The sequence below is a fragment of the Bufo bufo genome, chromosome 5, assembly GCF_905171765.1.
Source record: "Bufo bufo chromosome 5, aBufBuf1.1, whole genome shotgun sequence".
NCBI lineage: Eukaryota > Metazoa > Chordata > Amphibia > Anura > Bufonidae > Bufo > Bufo bufo.
Genome location: NC_053393.1, coordinates 437,057,197 through 437,074,972, shown reverse-complemented (window position 1 = coordinate 437,074,972; position 17,776 = coordinate 437,057,197). Strand labels below are relative to the sequence as shown.

The 17,776-nt window shown below is 40.7% G+C and overlaps 1 protein-coding gene across 1 annotated transcript in view; it reads left to right on the top strand.

Moving 5' to 3' along the window:
* The window catches only part of CARMIL1 (capping protein regulator and myosin 1 linker 1), a 361,872-nt gene that overhangs the window by 339,606 nt on the left and 4,490 nt on the right, over window positions 1–17,776 (top strand). Inside the window, exons 34-36 of the mRNA XM_040433531.1 lie at window positions 8,652–8,718; window positions 11,296–11,502; window positions 15,424–15,564. Of these exons, the coding sequence (XP_040289465.1) occupies window positions 8,652–8,718; window positions 11,296–11,502; window positions 15,424–15,564 (415 nt within the window). The remainder of the gene's footprint in view (window positions 1–8,651; window positions 8,719–11,295; window positions 11,503–15,423; window positions 15,565–17,776) is intronic.

The window sequence follows — 17,776 nt, the reverse complement described above, 5'->3', positions numbered from 1 at the left end:
TAAGGGGTTAAAACAAAAATCCCGTATGTATCCTAGACAAGAAATAGGTGAACAAATAGGAAAAAAGAAATGGGAATAAGGAATATGAAAAATCCCCCCAAAAAATTTAGTAACCTCAAACCACAAGAAATAGAGGGGCTAAAACAGTTGTAGAAAAATAATAAAATCACAATACGTCCAGTGGATAAAGAGGGGGCAATTGTGATACAGGATACATCCAAATATGACGAGGAGTGTAAAAAACAATTTCGAGAAGGAAACACCTATAGGAAATTAACAAAAGACCCTACAAAAGCATACCAAACATTATTAGTAGGTTTATGTAAGAAAGGAAGAGATAGACATTTTACTTGAAAGAGAATTTCAATATATAGTGGGAACACAACAACGGATTCCCATTTTTATTGTGTTCCCAAAAATTCATAAGGACCATCAAAACCTACCAGGCCGCCCGATAATATCAGGTATTGGGTCAGTTATGTCTAACCTATCTCAATACTTAGACCGAATACTCCAACCAGTAGTAAAAACCACCCCGTCGTATGTTTAAGATACAACACAGGTCATCTCAATGTTGGAAGCCCTCCAGTATGAACCAAACTGGACCTTGGGAACACTTGATGTGAATACCTTGTACACAGTGATATACCATAAACAAGGCATAGAAGCCATACACACTGTCTTACAAAGGGAAATTGAATTAAATGAGGAACAAATATTATTCACCTTAGAGGGGATTCAACGTATTTTAACACACAACTATGTTTGGTATGATTCAGATTTTTATTTGGAGACACGCGGTACTGCCATGGGTACCAGATTCGCCCCCAGCTACGCAAACTCATTTTTGACGCAATGGGAATACGAAACCATGGGGGAGGGTCTGGTACTCTGGCGACGTTTTATAGACTACATTTTATTTATAGGGGATAGGAGTTAAAGTGAATTGGGACAGTTTCTAAATGCAATAGATTCCAACTCAAAAAATTAGACATTTACACCAAACATAGATGGAAAACAAATTACCTTTTTAGATTTTGTAATATCTGTGCAAGAAAGTAAACTTACCTGTAAAACACATCGTAAAGATGTGGCGAAAAACAGCTACATCCTTTACAATAGTTGCCACCTTCCGAGATGGCTGACTAATGTACCTGTCAACCAATTTCGGCGACTAAAGGGGAACTGTAGTGTAGAAGCTCAATTTGAAGAAGCAGCTCAGCAACTGTCAACGGAGTTCTTAAACAAAGACTACCCGCGGGAAATTATTGAAACATCACTGGAACAAGTAAGGAAAATGAAAAGGGAAACATTTTTTGAGTCCAAAAATCCAAAAGAACAAAAAGAGGAGAAAATTAGAATTGTACTTTAATTCCTAATATAGAACAATGGAGAAAATAATAATCCGACATTGGCACCACCTACTTAAAGAGGACCTTTCATGGGTCTGAACATTTTAAGATAACTATCTGGACATATACAGTGGCGCCCAGGAATCTCACTGCACTTACTATTATCCCTGTGCGCCGCTCCATTCACCCGCTGTGGCCCCGTTACCTTCTCCCGCGCTGTATGGTAATTGCTACTATCGGTAAACCAGGGAGGAGTCTGCCCTGTTTCTCCCTGGGCGTTCCTTCTCCCTGGCTGTAGCGCTGTCCAATCGCAGCGCAGAGCTCACAGCCTGGGAGTTTTTTTACTTCGAAACTCTAACCCCACAAGGCCTTAATGTAGACATGGATTTTTTAGGATTTTTAGAGTAATAAGAAAATTAATGAGGGTGGGGGCCCGGCTCTGATGGGAAATCGGAACGTGCTATTAATCGGCGTCCGGGTTTCTCTTTGGATCCTGACCCCTCCCCTATTCATGAGTAAAGGTGACTATATATTAGTCTCCCATGTACTAAGGAATTATTAGATATTTTGTAATAAATGAAAAGAAGAAAGAACAGAGAGACAACTAATATATTTGATAAAGTAGTAGAAATCCTAAAATAGGAATGTTGGTTATATTTTGATCCATAGAAATGTTAGATAGCTTAAAGAGTCTTGGTAGAAAAAACACGTGTATGAAAAAAAACGCATCAAAAACTCACCATTAACGCAGGTAGCACAAATTAGCATAATTTTTATTTTTATTTAACCCTTAGAATAAGTATAGTGAAGAAAATGTAGTAGAAACCATATTATGAGAATAACAAATATATTCAGATAAATGCAAATGATTCACAGCAAGGACAAACGAGTGTACACAGAAAAAACGCATGCATATGAAATAATGCGCTAAAAACCCACCACCACCGCAGGAAATGGAAAATGTGTGTAAAGTAAGATAATTTAAATGTAGAAGTGATGTAAATGTTTCGTATTAAATAGTGTCATGACATTAGAAATACACGCACATGAGTATAAGATCCATGCATAGGTTTTGGATTTATCCATCCAACCTAATCAAGGTGAATGAAAGAAGGTGTATATAAAGCTGGACTTATAGAGGTGATTTATAGCCACTGAGGAAGGAGCGGCAGCTCCGAAACATGTTTGGCGCTTTGTCACCATAATCCAGATGTCGACAGCAGTAAGCACGGAAAAACCACAATAGAAGGATGGAAAAAGCATTACAGTGAAAAAGGTACAGCGGTTACTTGGGTTCAACTTGTCAGCACAATACGCAACTAGAATCTCAAACCACCCGGCAAGTACCACAACCTCCAGGATATGAACAACCTGGTGAAAAACCAAAACTAGGGGCACGTGGTCCGGACACGTGTATCCAGAGGAGTGTGCCGGTGAACGAGTAGCAGTGCTGAGAACGAACGTGGAACAAAAAGGACTTCTACAATAGGGATAAGCGCACTACCCTGTCAATACACTACCTGATTTATTCCATCCAAGGAGATTGCAACACTATAAAGTAGAACATTGAATAAACAAATTTGAAGTCTCATTGAAAGGCAAATTTAAAGCGGGACATTAGTACCGACATACAATGGGATTTTGCTGCTGACACAGTGAAGTAACGAGACATTATTACATTGTTGCAACAACTGAAAACATATATGTGTCAAGTCAGAGTGCATGGAAAGGAAAACTATGTGATGAAATGTACCACCAGTGAACTGTAAGATGCAATCGCCAACTATATCTTTGGGGTCAAATGTTTTGGTCTGTAAACAGTATTGTCCAGCTACTGGCTGAAACCTATAGGCAGGAACAACAAGCCAGAGATCCCAGCGACTAGTTTTGGAAAACTTAGGAAACTTGTTGTTTATTTTATTCAAGGCAAATTTTAGATATTATTTTATGTTGTTCTAGACATTTTAAATAAATTAAATACATTTTTTATACTCCTATTAAAGGAGTTGTTCCAATCAATCCAGATAGAGGTGCGCCCCCCATTGTTTATTGTAATTGATATAAAATATGTAGGGAGGGGGATCCCGAATTGAAGGTGCACCCACGTTTTCCATTTTACATAGTGAGCCACACCATATTGTGCAAAGTTTCTGACTTGTTGTTACCAAGAGATATGGTAAAAATCTGGGATATGGGATAATTAATATGTTAAAAAGAAAGTCTAGCAGTTTGGTGCAACATTTAATAATTGATGGTCTCTGCAGAAAGTAGGATGATAAGGCTGCAGCCCCGACATCTGAAGATATAGAGATTAGCAGCTATAAATACGAACAATTAAGTTTTCCAGTCCCTTACCTCCACATAGTGTTTTATTCTCATGTTCCCACACGTATTGCATGTGGTCATGTACCCTTTAAAATTATAATGTATTTCAACAGTTTCTGTTTTACAGTCTCACTCTCTTGACTGGACCGGTTACATGTGCAACAGATGTTTTTGCTTAAATTATTAGACCTCTTTTGTGTGCTCCCTGTTCCAGTCCCAAGCCTTTGGATTCTAGCAGGGTTGTATCCTTAGAGTCAATAGCGCCATGGTATACTGGCATAAATCCCAGGGTGGGTTTGGGGTTCCCAGCGTAACTAAATATTATCAGGTGGCCTGTTGGCCCTTCCCTTTCCCCCCCCCCCCCCACCCCTTTCCGGGTAAATATCCTTTTCCCCCATCCTTCCCTCATAAGAACGTACCATAACTCGACCACCTCAGGGATTAAATCTATTCCTGTTCTATTCTCTACTGAATGGTACCCACAGATTACACATTTTATATTCTCTTTATTCAAAAATGCTATTTATCTTCTTGTTTTGACCCAACTTCCCCACCACCACCACCACCGTCCAGGCACTATATTGATACATACGCCTCTCTCATTCCGGAGCAATCTTGCTGCCATTTGCCCCATGTTAGTAATTGGGAGGCTGATTTTGGTTAAAAAAAATAATATATATATATATATATATACAGTACAGACTAAAAGTTTGGACACACCTTCTCATTCAAAGAGTTTTCTTTATTTTCATGACTATGAAGGCATCAAAACTATGAATTAACACATGTAGAATTATATACATAACAAAATAATAAATGAAAATGACATATTCTAGGTTCTTCAAAGTAGCCACCTTTTGCTTTGATTACTGCTTTGCACACTCTTGGCATTCTCTTGATGAGCTTCAAGAGGTAGTCCCCTGAAATGGTCTTCCAACAGTCTTGAAGGAGTTCCCAGAGATGCTTAGCACTTGTTGGCCCTTTTGCCTTCACTCTGCGGTCCAGCTCACCCCAAACCATCTCGATTGGGTTCAGGTCCGGTGACTGTGGATGCCAGGTCATCTGGCGCAGCACCCCATCACTCTCCTTCATGGTCAAATAGCCCTTACTTTCAAAGTTTTCCCAATTTTTCGGCTGACTGACTGACCTTCATTTCTTAAAGTAATGATTGCCACTCGTTTTTCTTTACTTAGCTGCTATTTTCTTGCCATAATACAAATTCTAACAGTCTATTCAGTAGGACTATCAGCTGTGTATCCACCTGACTTCTCCTCAACGCAACTGATGGTCCCAACCCCATTTATAAGGCAAGAAATCCCACTTATTAAACCTGACAGGGCACACCTGTGAAGTGAAAACCATTTCAGGGGACTACCTCTTGAAGCTCATCAAGAGAATGCCAAGAGTGTGCAAAGCAGTAATCAAAGCAAAAGGTGGCTACTTTGAAGAACCTAGAATGACATATTTTCAGTTGTTTCACACTTGTTTGTTATGTATATAATTCCACATGTGTTAATTCATAGTTTTGATGCCTTCAGTGTGAATCTACAATTTTCATAGTCATGAAAATAAAGAAAACTCTTTGAATGAGAAGGTGTGTCCAAACTTTTGGTCTGTACTGTATATATATACTGGAAGCTGGTCACAAATTTGGTACCGTCATCTAATACCAGTGGCCTGTTGAATCCATATACATTATGGTGGCTTTTTCCCTTAGAATGTGTAGGCTTTGAGTGCATGCATATTTTCTCATTGTAACCCTTAGGCCTCATGCACACGGCCGTTGTTTTGGTCCGCGTCCGAGCCGCACATTCACTTCAATGGGGCCGCAAAAGATGCGGACAGCACTCCGTGTGCTGTCCGCATCCGTTGCTCCGTTCCGCGGCCCCGCAAAAAAAATATAACATGTCCTATTCTTGTCCGCAAAACGGACAAGAAAAGGGCAGTTATATCAATGGCCGCCCATTTTTTGCGGATCCTCGGTTTGCAGACCTCAAAAAACAGCACAGTCGTGTGCATGTAGCCTTATGGTCACAATCTGCTGTCATGTTTTCAGAAAATCTATTTTAGCATATGTTACTGCTGCAGCAGCATTATGCATAATGCAATCTTTAGTTTCCACACGTACCACTGTTTTCCTTGAGTTTTTCCCTTAGTTACGGCTGTTTAAACATTTACAATATGAGGACCTTCTCAAGATGGCTCCTCTGCCAGTTCTCTGAGGCCAAAACTGCCTCAGAGAACTGTTTTTTTTTAAGGGAGCAGTGGAAAGGGACAGAGGACATTAATGAAAGCTGTTATTATAAGGTAGTTACAGATCTTTTGACCATCGTTGACAGACTAACTCTGGTATACATGCCTAGCTCTAATAAACTAGCAAATAAAATAAAAATGACAGTTACCCTTTAAGAACCTGTCTCAATAAGAGAATACCAGGCATTCCTTGTGGCAAGTGGCATTTATCATGTAGAGAAAGTGAATACCAGACACTTACTCATGTATTTTTATTTTCTAGATTGCTTGCTTCGCTGGCTAGACTAATTTTTTTCATCGCAATATACACTTCTCACTTCTATGGTTATGACCACCCTGCAATGCCACTGTGGTGGCCGTGCTTGCAGACTATATAAAAAAGTGTGCAAGCACGACCACCATTGATGGATTGAAGGTGGTCGTAACCATGGAAACAAACCGTGTATAGTGTAATGGTAAAAATTTATCAAGTCAGCAAAGGAAGCATAATGGACAGTCACAATACATTAGTAAGTGCCTTGTATTAACTTTCTGTTCATTATAAATGCCACTTGGTGAAGTGAGAAAACCCTTTTAAGGCCCTATTAGACTGTGTGCCATTTTCGGGCTAATTATCTGGAACAAGTGTTCAAACGAACGCTTGTTCCTGATTTTTGGCCATGTAATCAAGCAGACGATGAACCTATAACCTATAAACGAGCAGACGCTCGTTAATCGGCTGATGTGCGCCTTTCATCTGGATGAAAAATGCCCAATTATCATCAGTGCATCTTATGGGGCCAATGCCCCCCCTCCCCCCAAAAAATGTGGCGAAAAATGGCAGTGCGTCTTATGGGGCAAATGCTGCCATTTTTACTTTGCAGTGATACATCGCTGCCCGTGGAGCTGCACAGCGCGGCCTGAGATGCATCACCGAGGAGGTGCTGGAGGCCGGCAACTTGTGTTGGAATCGCAGCGGGGCCCGATGCAGTCACTGATCTCTATTACACCGGGCCCTGCTCAGAGCGGTATTTATTAAGTGAAGTCCTGGGTAAAGCTTTGTTAAGGTATAGCAATCCTCTGCAGCAGTAGCGCACGTATTACTCACTACGAAACTCCCGTAACAGGCAGGCTGGTCACTCACTTTCTCACGCGCATGCTCCCACTTCCTCCCACTTAATGAATGAAGCAGCCGCCTGACGGAGTGAGTGACGTTACGCTGCCGGCCGCGCTGCCGCCCTGCCTGCTGCTGGAATTTCATAGTGAGTACTACATGTGAGCGCTACTGCTGCAGAGGATTGCTATACCTTAACAAAGCTTTCCCCATGACTTCACTTAATAAATTCTGCTGTGAGCGGGGCCCAGTGTAATAGAGAACAGTGACTGCATCGGGCCCCGCCGCGATTCCCTGTATTGGGGGGTCACTATTTACACATGGACAGTGTTATGGGGGGGGAATCTGTGGATGACACATATATAGCATAAGATGCCTCCCCCCCCATAGCAGTGTCATTGTGTAAATAGTGACCCCCCAATACAGGGGGTGGAGGCCGGCAACTTGTGTTGGAATCACGGCGGGGCCCAATGCAGTCACTCATTATGCAGCATAAGATGCTATATATGTGTCATCCACAGATCCCTTCCCCCCCCATAGCAGTGTCATCCACAGATCCCCCCCCCATAACAGTGTCATCCACAGATCCCCCCCATAACAGTGCCATCCACAGATCCCCTCCATAACAGTGCGTCATCCACAGATTCCCCCATAATATTGTCATCCACAGACCACCATTAGTTCAAAACCCACCAAATGCACACCTTTTGGTTCAAAATATATATTTTTTCTTATTTTCCTCCTCAAAAACCTAGGTACGTCTTATGGGCAGGTGCATCTTATAGAGCGAAAAATACGGTACAATATAAAAAGAAATTTAAAAATGTAACTGATATTGCCGTATCCAGAACTGTTAAAATATTGCAATATTTAATTCCACTAGGGGAAAACCATATACACAAAAGGATGCCAAAATTGCTGTTTAAGTCACCTTGCCTCACAAAACAAAATAGTACATCCTTGTTGAGCCTCATTTGCAAATTGAATGTCCAAACACTCAGGGGGTCATTTGTTAAGACCAGCGTTTTTAGACGCCGGTCTTAATAAGGCTCTGCGCTGGCGGTGATCTGCCGAAGTTTTGTGGATACGCCAGCCTCTACATAACTTCGGCAGATCCACCACAGCTTCTAAATCTATGCCAGCTACCTTGCTGGTGTAAATTTAGACCATTTTCTACACCTAAAACAGGCGTAGATCTGCTCCAGAAATATACCTTATATAGACTTATTTCTGGTTAGTAAATTACCCCCTTAATGTTTTCAAATCGCCTTGAAATTTATGTGCATCTATAATAGACTGAACTATACTGCAGAATGGTCTATGTCTGTTTATTGCCTTTGGCCCACTAATGCTGCCTACAAACTACAGACCCTGTCTCCTATAGTGCTATTATTGGCCATTTAAATCTGTTGATAATGCCACCAGGAACTACTTTTTTACCTGCTTTCGAGAATTAATGTTTACCAAGTGTTTGAGCTATAATTGGTACATAACCATATGTTTTGAATGCATTTAGCCCTGATTCTGGGTATGTGCCATTAAGCAACTGGTAAACAACATGTGGAAATACACCTGCAACATTGAAAGGGTTTATTTATACTCAGTGCTTCTTTCCTTTTCTCAAACAGAAATTGGGCAATGATGCTGGCAGTAAAGACTTATTGGATGTTGAGAAAACAGATGGAAGTGGAGCAGGTTTGTTCACTTTCATGACTATATGAGAAATAACAGCGCATAATTATATAGGAGACAAGACAAGTTTGGCAATTTATAATAAGTATATGTTTTATGTCTATTGTAATTTTGATTAGATAAAATAGATTTATTTAAGGAAAAGTTATTTTTTTATTTTTTTTTTGTATGTTGTGCCAGGATTTTTTTTTATAGTTTAATTTTATTTAATTTTTTAAATAATTTTTTACATCTTCATGTAAAACAAACTGTTATTTGTTAAGGCATCTCCCAACAGATACTGATTTTCCAGTAAGCATCAACAAAGGGCGCCTGGTCATGGTGCTTCAGGTTTTCCAGGATTGGTCATTAATGTTAGATTGGCGAGGTCGGACTCCCAGCACACTCGCCAATTATCTATATGAAGAGGCCACAACTCCGTCAGCTTTTAAGTCATGTTCATTGTTCACGGGGCCTAGATGCTGGTCAGTCCCCAGGTGAATGGGGCTGAGTTTCCATACGAAGTACAAACGCTATCAAATGGATGGCGCGGTGCTTGGTAAGCTGTGAGGAGGCTGCGGTGCTCACAAGAGCTCTTGGGGCGGGGCTGAATCCCTTGAGCACTGCTTTGTAACACCCCTGTGTTCTGCACACTCCCCCCTCCACTTGATTGACAGGGCTAGACATCAGCATGGTGAGGGCAGAACTGTGTCCTAGAATCTACATATCCTATACACTATGTACTATAGCTTTACCACATTGAGATCTGCTCAGAAAGCTAATATACATATTACTGCACAATATGATTATAAAGACACCACTAATGTGTAATAGCTTATAAGAAAATAAAAAACATGCATCTCTATGTGGTAAAGCTATAGCTTACTGGTAAGTGTGTGGTTTAGCGTGTAGGGTTCCCATGTTTGAATCTTGGAAGAGACATCATGTTTTTCTTCAGATATTATTTTCTTCCACATTTAACCCATAATAAGTCTTTATCCTTATCTTATTGAGAATAATGTTTTTAGGTTTAAAAAGCTAATAAATATTGCTGGTTTCTTTATAATCCTATATTGTGTCTGTGAATAAACCAGTAATAGGTTTTAGATTTCTGAGCAAAAAACACTATTGTCAATATAGTAAGACCTGTTACTGTTATTATATAATTATATATTATACGATAGCCTTTCATTATAGGTTAAATAAGAGAGAAAAAAAATATATGCAAGTCTCTCCCAGGACTTGAACTTCATGCCTGCCAAACCACTTATCACCAAGCTATAGGATTACCAAGTAGAGAAGCATGTTTTTCTATGTGTATAAGATAACTCCCGTAACTGGTGTCTTTCTAATCATATATTGTGCCTGTGAATAAAGCAGTAATGTGTATATTAGCCTTCTGAGCAGATCTCAGTGTGGTAAAGCTATAGTACATAGTGTATACGATATGTAGGTGCTAGGAGACAGTTCTGCCCTCAGCATGTCTAGCCCTGTCAATCAAGGGGAGGGAGGAGTGTGCAGAGCATAGGAGGTGCTACAAAGTAGTGCTCAAAGGATTCAGCCACACCTCCAGATGCTCCAACTTGCTCATTTACATATGAATAAAACACTGATATCTCTGCAACTGTTCAGCGTACAGACAAAATAAAGGTATTGTTTTAATCACCATGATGAGCCCTACCAGGCAGTATGTCTGGTTTAATAGGGTTGATCCTGGTGACAGAGGTGCTTTAATGGTTACAGCTCACCTTTCCCCCCTTCCTGCACAATGATCTCTGCACAGGTCACGGAGCATGCTCACTAAACTCTCCAACAAAAGTCAATGAGCCATCCTCAGACACCAATTTCCTATGGTTCATGTGGCTGTGAAGCATATGCCTGAACTGTTGTTCGCAGAACAGAGCAGCAGCTCAGGCAAATGGCTCCAACTATAATCACATACAGAAAACAGCTGTAGTATATACATAGTACAAACCATAGCGCACACAGTTGAATACTTAATCTGCCTAGATATGCAGTGATAATTACGTCCTTCCCTGCATAGATAGGCAGATTTGCCTTTGAGCAGCTTTGGCAATCTGGGTAGCATGTCGAGGTATGCTGGAGACCAAACTACATGTATATACTTTACGGTTGTCCTGATACTATATTTATGGAAGTATTGATGTTTCTCCAGAATGTATGTAACATGTCTTGCCTCCATTACATCTCTGTAGAGGTTGTTACCTAGCTTTCCCAAACTGCTGAATTCCAAGTTTGCCTAGTTATGCAGTGATAGATCCCTTCTTATAGCTAGAACACATTGCCATTCAGGGTCCTGGAAAAGCTTAGAGACTGCAGAATACTAAATTTACCATGATAAATCTCCCACTCCTAAATCGTGCCATAGCTAGGCAGATGTACCGTTCAGATTCCTGGGAAACCGTGTTAAAACAGTTAGAAACTATGATAGACTGCAGAATACTAAATCTACCAAGATAAATCCCATCTCCATAGTACAATGCATAGTACAGATTTGCCTCCCATGGTCCAGGGGAAGCTGAGTTAAAACAAGTAATTTGTAATAGTGCTTATAACTATAACAGCTGTTTTATTTTCCAGTTCCCAAGTTCTCTATGACGAGAGGTGACTCTACAAATTCTTGTCCAGAAAAAAATGTCAAATGTGAAGTCAAGTCAGAAGGCAGTGTGCGTTCCAAAAGTTCTTCTAGTACACCAACCAGTCCCAAACCACCTCTTCAGTCATCCAAGCCTGCCCTAACAGCACGTCCTACTGTGCCTCAGAAGCCTAGAAGTGGTTCTCGCACTGGTAAGAGTAATGTTCCTACTTCGGAGTAAAAAGTTAACACATTCACCTACAATTAGATCAGATCATATGTGTTTGCAGCACAGTAGTGGACTGTGGTAAGGTTCAGTTCTTCTCCAAGACATAGGCTTGGTAATTAGGGATTGGGAGATTGAAAACATATTTTTAATAGGAATTAAGTTGAAAGGCTGAAATTACTGTTTATGATCTTGGGTTTAATCTGACATGGAAAATGTAATAGGTTCACATCTTCAGCAGGTAAATCCAGTAGTCTTTTCCTGCATAGATGGGCACTGCCAGGCACCACCAGATCCTCAGTCCCTATAATGGGATTCTGTGGCCTTCTGGCATAAATGCTGACTTTATGTCATTGTGGGCAAGCCCGCCTGCTGGGTCCCATCTGGGGTCGTGTAATCCATCTTCATCCTGCCTGCCCTGCCCCGTTTCCTTTGCTACTGTAGTGTACTGAATTTTAAAAATAAAATGGCGGAAGAGAATTGCCAAAACTTCGGATTACTTTTGAAGACAAATTTTTGTGAAATTCGTGACGAATTCGATTTGATTAGCGTTTATTCACATCTCTGGTGTGTACTGTAATCTGTTCCAGCAGAGGAGCAGACTACCAGAGTACGCAAAACCTAAACAGGCCTCGTTACAACAACAAATCAGGGTATGTATATTAACCAGAACATAGAACTATAAGGTTGCTCACTCACAAACAACAAAAACATACCCACTATAGTTAAATATATCCACTTTATTGCATAAAAATTCATATACACAATATATAACAATACGACAGATAAGGGTGCCAGAATCACCTGACCTATACTGCTACTACTCCCAAAAAGATCTTCCACATGTCAGGTGTCACCATGTCCCAAGAATATACATTATAAAAACTGAATATCGCAAGACGGCCTACCTGTTACTACATGAATGGGTATATCCCTCAGTACGGGTAGATCTCTATATCGAGTTCACATTTAGGATGTGTATAATACCACTCAATAAATATTGCCCAAAACAATGCTTCGTCAGGAGGCGAAAACGCGCGTCGAGGTATTTTCGCTGACTTGCACTGCTCTGTATACCCCCAATGCTGTACTATTGTTTTGGGCAATATTTATTAAGGAGTGTTATTATACATGTCCTAAATGTGAACTCGATATAGAGATCTACCCGTACTGAGGGATATACCCATTTATGTAGTAACAGGTAGGCCGTCTTGCGATATTCATGTTTTATAATGTATATTCTTTGGACATGGTGACACCTGACATGTGGAAGATCTGTTTGGGAGTAGTAGCAGTATAGGTCAGGTGATTCTGGCACCCTTATCTGTCGTTTTCCTTTTATCGTTACCATTATATTGTTACAGTGGGATGCGAAAGTTTGGGCAACCTTGTTAATCGTCATGATTTTCCTGTATAAATCGTTGGTTGTTACGATAAAAAATGTCAGTTAAATATATCATATAGGAGACACACAGAGGAACAAGTACAACGTTCTGGAATGGCCATCTCAGTCCTATAATTGAAAATCTGAGGTGTGACTTAAAGAGAGCTCTCCATGCTCGGAAGCCATCAAACCTGAATGAACTAAAGATGTTTTGTAAAGAGGAATGGTCCAAAATACCTTCAACCAGAATCCAGACTCTCATTGGAACCTACAGGAAGCGTTTAGAGGCTGTAATTTCTGCAAAAGGAGGATCTACTAAATATTGATTTCATTTCTTTTTTGTGGTGCCCAAATTTATGCACCTGCCTAATTTTGTTTAAACAATTATAGCACACTTTCTGTGAATCCAATAAACTTAATTTCACTTCTCAAATATCACTGTGTGTGTCTCCTATATGATATATTTAACTGACATTTTTTATCGTAACAACCAACGATTTATACAGGAAAATCATGACGATTAACAAGGTTGCCCAAACTTTCGCATCCCACTGTATAAGGAAAGTCTTATGCAGTGCTCACCTATCTCCGATTTTCAGATGCACGGACGTTGCCTGGACTCGGCTACGAATAAGAATCCAAAGGAGAAAAAAATCCACCTTCTAAAAATCAGTTCCTTTATTCCAAAAAGTCAAAAAAACTTTTTCCAGACACAGGATAAAAGTACACGGTCTACGGACCGTAATCTGAGTGTCCGAAACATGTAGACCGTGTACTTTTATCCTGTGTCTGGATTTTTTTTTTTGACTTTTTGAAATAAAGGATCTGATTTTTAGAAGCTGGATTTTTTCTCCTTTGGATCATTATATTGTTATATATTGTGTATATGAATTTTTATGCAATAAAGTGGATATATTTTTGACTATAGTGGGTATGTTTTTGTTGTTTGTGAGTGAGCAATATTATAGGTATATATACCAGAGTACACAGTATCTGGCACAGCAGGGCACCGCTGGATCGCCATTCACTATAATGGAATCTGGCAGGTTTCGAGCATAAATGCCAGAAAAATACTGCTTCATCCATTATAGTGAATGGAGATCTAGCGGCGTCCGGCTATGCCAGATACAGTAGATCCGGTAGTCAGCTCCACTGCCAGAACAGACTACCGGATTTACCTGCTACAGAGGTGAACCTAACCATATTCGCCGCATTATCCATGAGAGTGTATTTTACAGCGGTGGAGCATTCGTAAATTCAGTTCAAGATCAAGGCTGTACCCCCCCCCCCCCCCCCTTCCTGGCCAGACACATTTATTTATTTATTTATTTATTACTACATGCGGCTATTTCACTGAAACATGGGGCTTTATTTGTATGCAATTTTCATATATATATATATATATATATATATATATATATATATATATATATATAATTTATTTATTTTATACCCAGAAAAAATTATAAAAGGGAAAAATAGTCTGTTTTCAATTTTTTTTTAAAGTGTTTAAATTGTATCCCCTTTCTGTTACAGTTGTTTGATATAGCCAATATATAGTTTGATGTGTGGTGTGGGCTAGTGGTGGACTTTTTCTTTGTTTTGTCATTATGTGTTCATTTTAAACAGTTTGCCCCCCATTAGGTCATACCAGGTGCATTTTAACATTATATATACTGTATATTTTTTTTATTGCTGGTTTCTCCTGTAATAAGCCTGACATATTATTCCCAGTTAAAGCCTCTGGAGCCCCGTTGCAAAGCTCATATGTCTGCTAAGACCCAACAGCTCTTACCTTAGACTTGGTGATCCCATGATCTCTAGAACCAGAGCAGGAAGTGGTATGGGCGCTTTCTGATCTGTATACACAACTGTCATTGATTATAAAGTGATGGGGAAGGCAGAGAAAGTAAAAAAACTAATCTCTCCCTTCTCAGTGGGGAACCCAACTATCGCTGATAACTGGTTCCCTGCTCTTGCAGCTGCACAGTTTGAATGTATAAAGTTAATGGGCGGTCCAGAAGTGGTTAATCATAATAATAATATTACTTCATTGTTGATGTTAACCATTATTTGGTGTATATTTGTATTGATGCACGGTGGCTCAGTGGTTAGCACTGGTGCCTTGCCGTGCTGGGTTCAAGTCCTACCAAGGACAACATCTACATGGAATTTGGATGTGTTTCCTCCGAGTACTCCGATTTCCTCCCACACTCCAAAGACATACTGATAGAGAACTTAGATTGTGAGCCCCATTGTCGGACATGTGATGCTAATGTCTGTAAAGCGCTACAGAATATGTCAGCGCTATATAAGTGAGTAAAATAAACAAAATGTGTTCCACTGTGCTATACTGTACATTCAGCAGAATGGTATAATTCCCAAACTGTATAACAAATAAATATAAATGATAAGGCTGAGTATTATAGAGATGCTACAATGGAGAAGGGAGAAACATGTAATTGTATCTTATAAACTTGTCATTAATAAATGCCTGATGTATTTTTCCCTTAATGTTAACAGAAGAAATTCCTGAATCTCCGTCTGGGCCCTGCTCCCCCAAAACCACAATTCTTCCTTCTGTACTAAAGAGGGCTCCATCAGAGAAGGACAGAGATGGACCCAGCAGCCCCCAACCTTCTTCCCGGCCACTTGCAGATGAAGGTATGATTTCCAGCATACAGAGTTATGTTCAACTGTTAACTTTGCTCTTCTAGAATCTCCAGCCATTAACTGAGGCTTGGTTTTAAAAGGCAGTGCTGGCTATTCTTTGCTTTGAACTAATACCAACCATAAACAGATACTAAAAATGAGTATTAATCCTCATTCACACTTCAGTGTTTGATCAGTGATTTTCATCAGTGATTGGGAGCCAAAACCAGGAACGGCTCTAACCACAGAACAGGTGCAGATCTTTCCCTTATACCTTATGTCTGTAGAGGCTCCAATCCTGGTTTTGGCTCACAATCACTGATGGAAATCACTGACCAAAACACTGACCAGTGAATGAGGCTTTACATGTACCGTATATGCCGGCGTATAAGACGACTGGGCGTATAAGACGACCCCCAACTTTTACACTGAAAATATAGAATTTGGGATATACTCGCCGTATAAGACTACCCCTTTTTCAACACACACCAAAGAAAAATGTAAAAAGCATTAGATCTGATTTCAATATGGTAATTTTAATTCAAATAAGTATGACATGCTGTTTGCATGCCATCCCTGCATCCCACCACCATCCCTAGGTACCACCGCCATCCCATGGTATCACCACCATCCCTGCATCCCACCACCTTCCTTGTCCTCCCTCCCTGCCTCCCAGACCCTAAACATGTGCCACCTATACCCTGAACATGTTTTTGTTATGTTATTCTTCACATTCACATATGCACATCTGCGCCGCACTTAGATACGCCGCACAGAGATCTCGCACATGCGCAGGAGCGAGATGCGAGCGGCCGTGAGGATCCCGCGTATCCACGCTCGCCGCATGAAATTTCGCACATGCGTAGGAGCGAGATGCGAGCGGCCGGGAGGATGGCGGTACAAGGAGCATACAAGGTACAGAGCAGGGGGGAGGCATACAAGGTACAGAGCAGGGGGCGGTATACAAGGTACAGCACAGGGGGGGCATATGCCATGGGTTACATCGCAGCTCTCAGCTGCTGGGGATACAAGGCAATAGCCCAGGCTCTCTCTGTTGATAATTCGGGCGTCCCGGCACTGCAGCGCCCGCCATACCCGGCGTATAAGACGACCCCCCACTCTAGAAAATATTTTCTAGGGCTCAAAAGTCGTCTTATACGCCGGTATATATGGTAGCTACAATTTGGCTTTAGAGGGATTGTCTCACTTCAGCAGATGGCATTTATCATGTAGATAAAGTTAATACAAGCCACTTCCTAGTGTATTGTGATTGTCCATATTGCCTCCTTTGCTGGCTATACACTGCTCGTATCCATAGGTTATGGCCACCACTATAGTGCAGATACGAGGTGGCCAGGACAGGAGCTGCTGCGCATGTGGGCCTAAGCACGGTCCCGGCCACCAGAGAGGGCGATGCTTTTTCCTATAGTTTGCAAGGACCACCACCACTGCTGGATTGCAGGGTGGTCGTGACCCCTGGATATGTGCAGTGTAGAATGTGATGAAAAATGAGCCAGCAAAGGAAGCAATATGGACAATCACAATATATTAGTATTAGCCTTGTATTAACTTTGTTAAAAACCTATAACCATGTCTACAGCTTTTATTTAGAACTATGTGTCACCATAGTTACTGACTACAAACAAACTCTGCGTAGTCTGATCCTGTAATCACACTCACTATACTTTGTCTCTAATTTGCTAACCTGCAGAATGCACATTTGAAGGTTGCAGTATTGCTTCAAACAGTGGGGACACACACTTTCTTCTTGTACTTCATGTATAGTTAGTACAGCTGGGTGTGTGGCAGCTGAAATGAATGGGAGTCAATTGTCAGAGATATATCTTGGATTTTTACCATCTCCAAGAATCGATGGAATGCAGGCAATTCCTCCAGTGACTTGGCATTATCTGTGTGTTGCTAGCCTGCCTTTTGTAGACTTCCAGCTGTACAGTCCTAGAAATATCAGCTTATTGTGTGCTCTTGAGACCACTGAAAAAACTGTTGCATTTCAGTATTTTTGATGTTTAGATAAAAAGATTGAAAACACATGATTATTGATTTTCTATAGACACATTCCCTTTATCCCTTTGCATGGAACGATGTAACTGGGCATTGTCCGTGCACAGGTGGTGTATGGATTGGGCTTATTAGCTGAGCCCGCTCTATGCACGTATACATCAACCAAAAAAGAGCCCCCAATAAGTATAACTGGTCATACTGT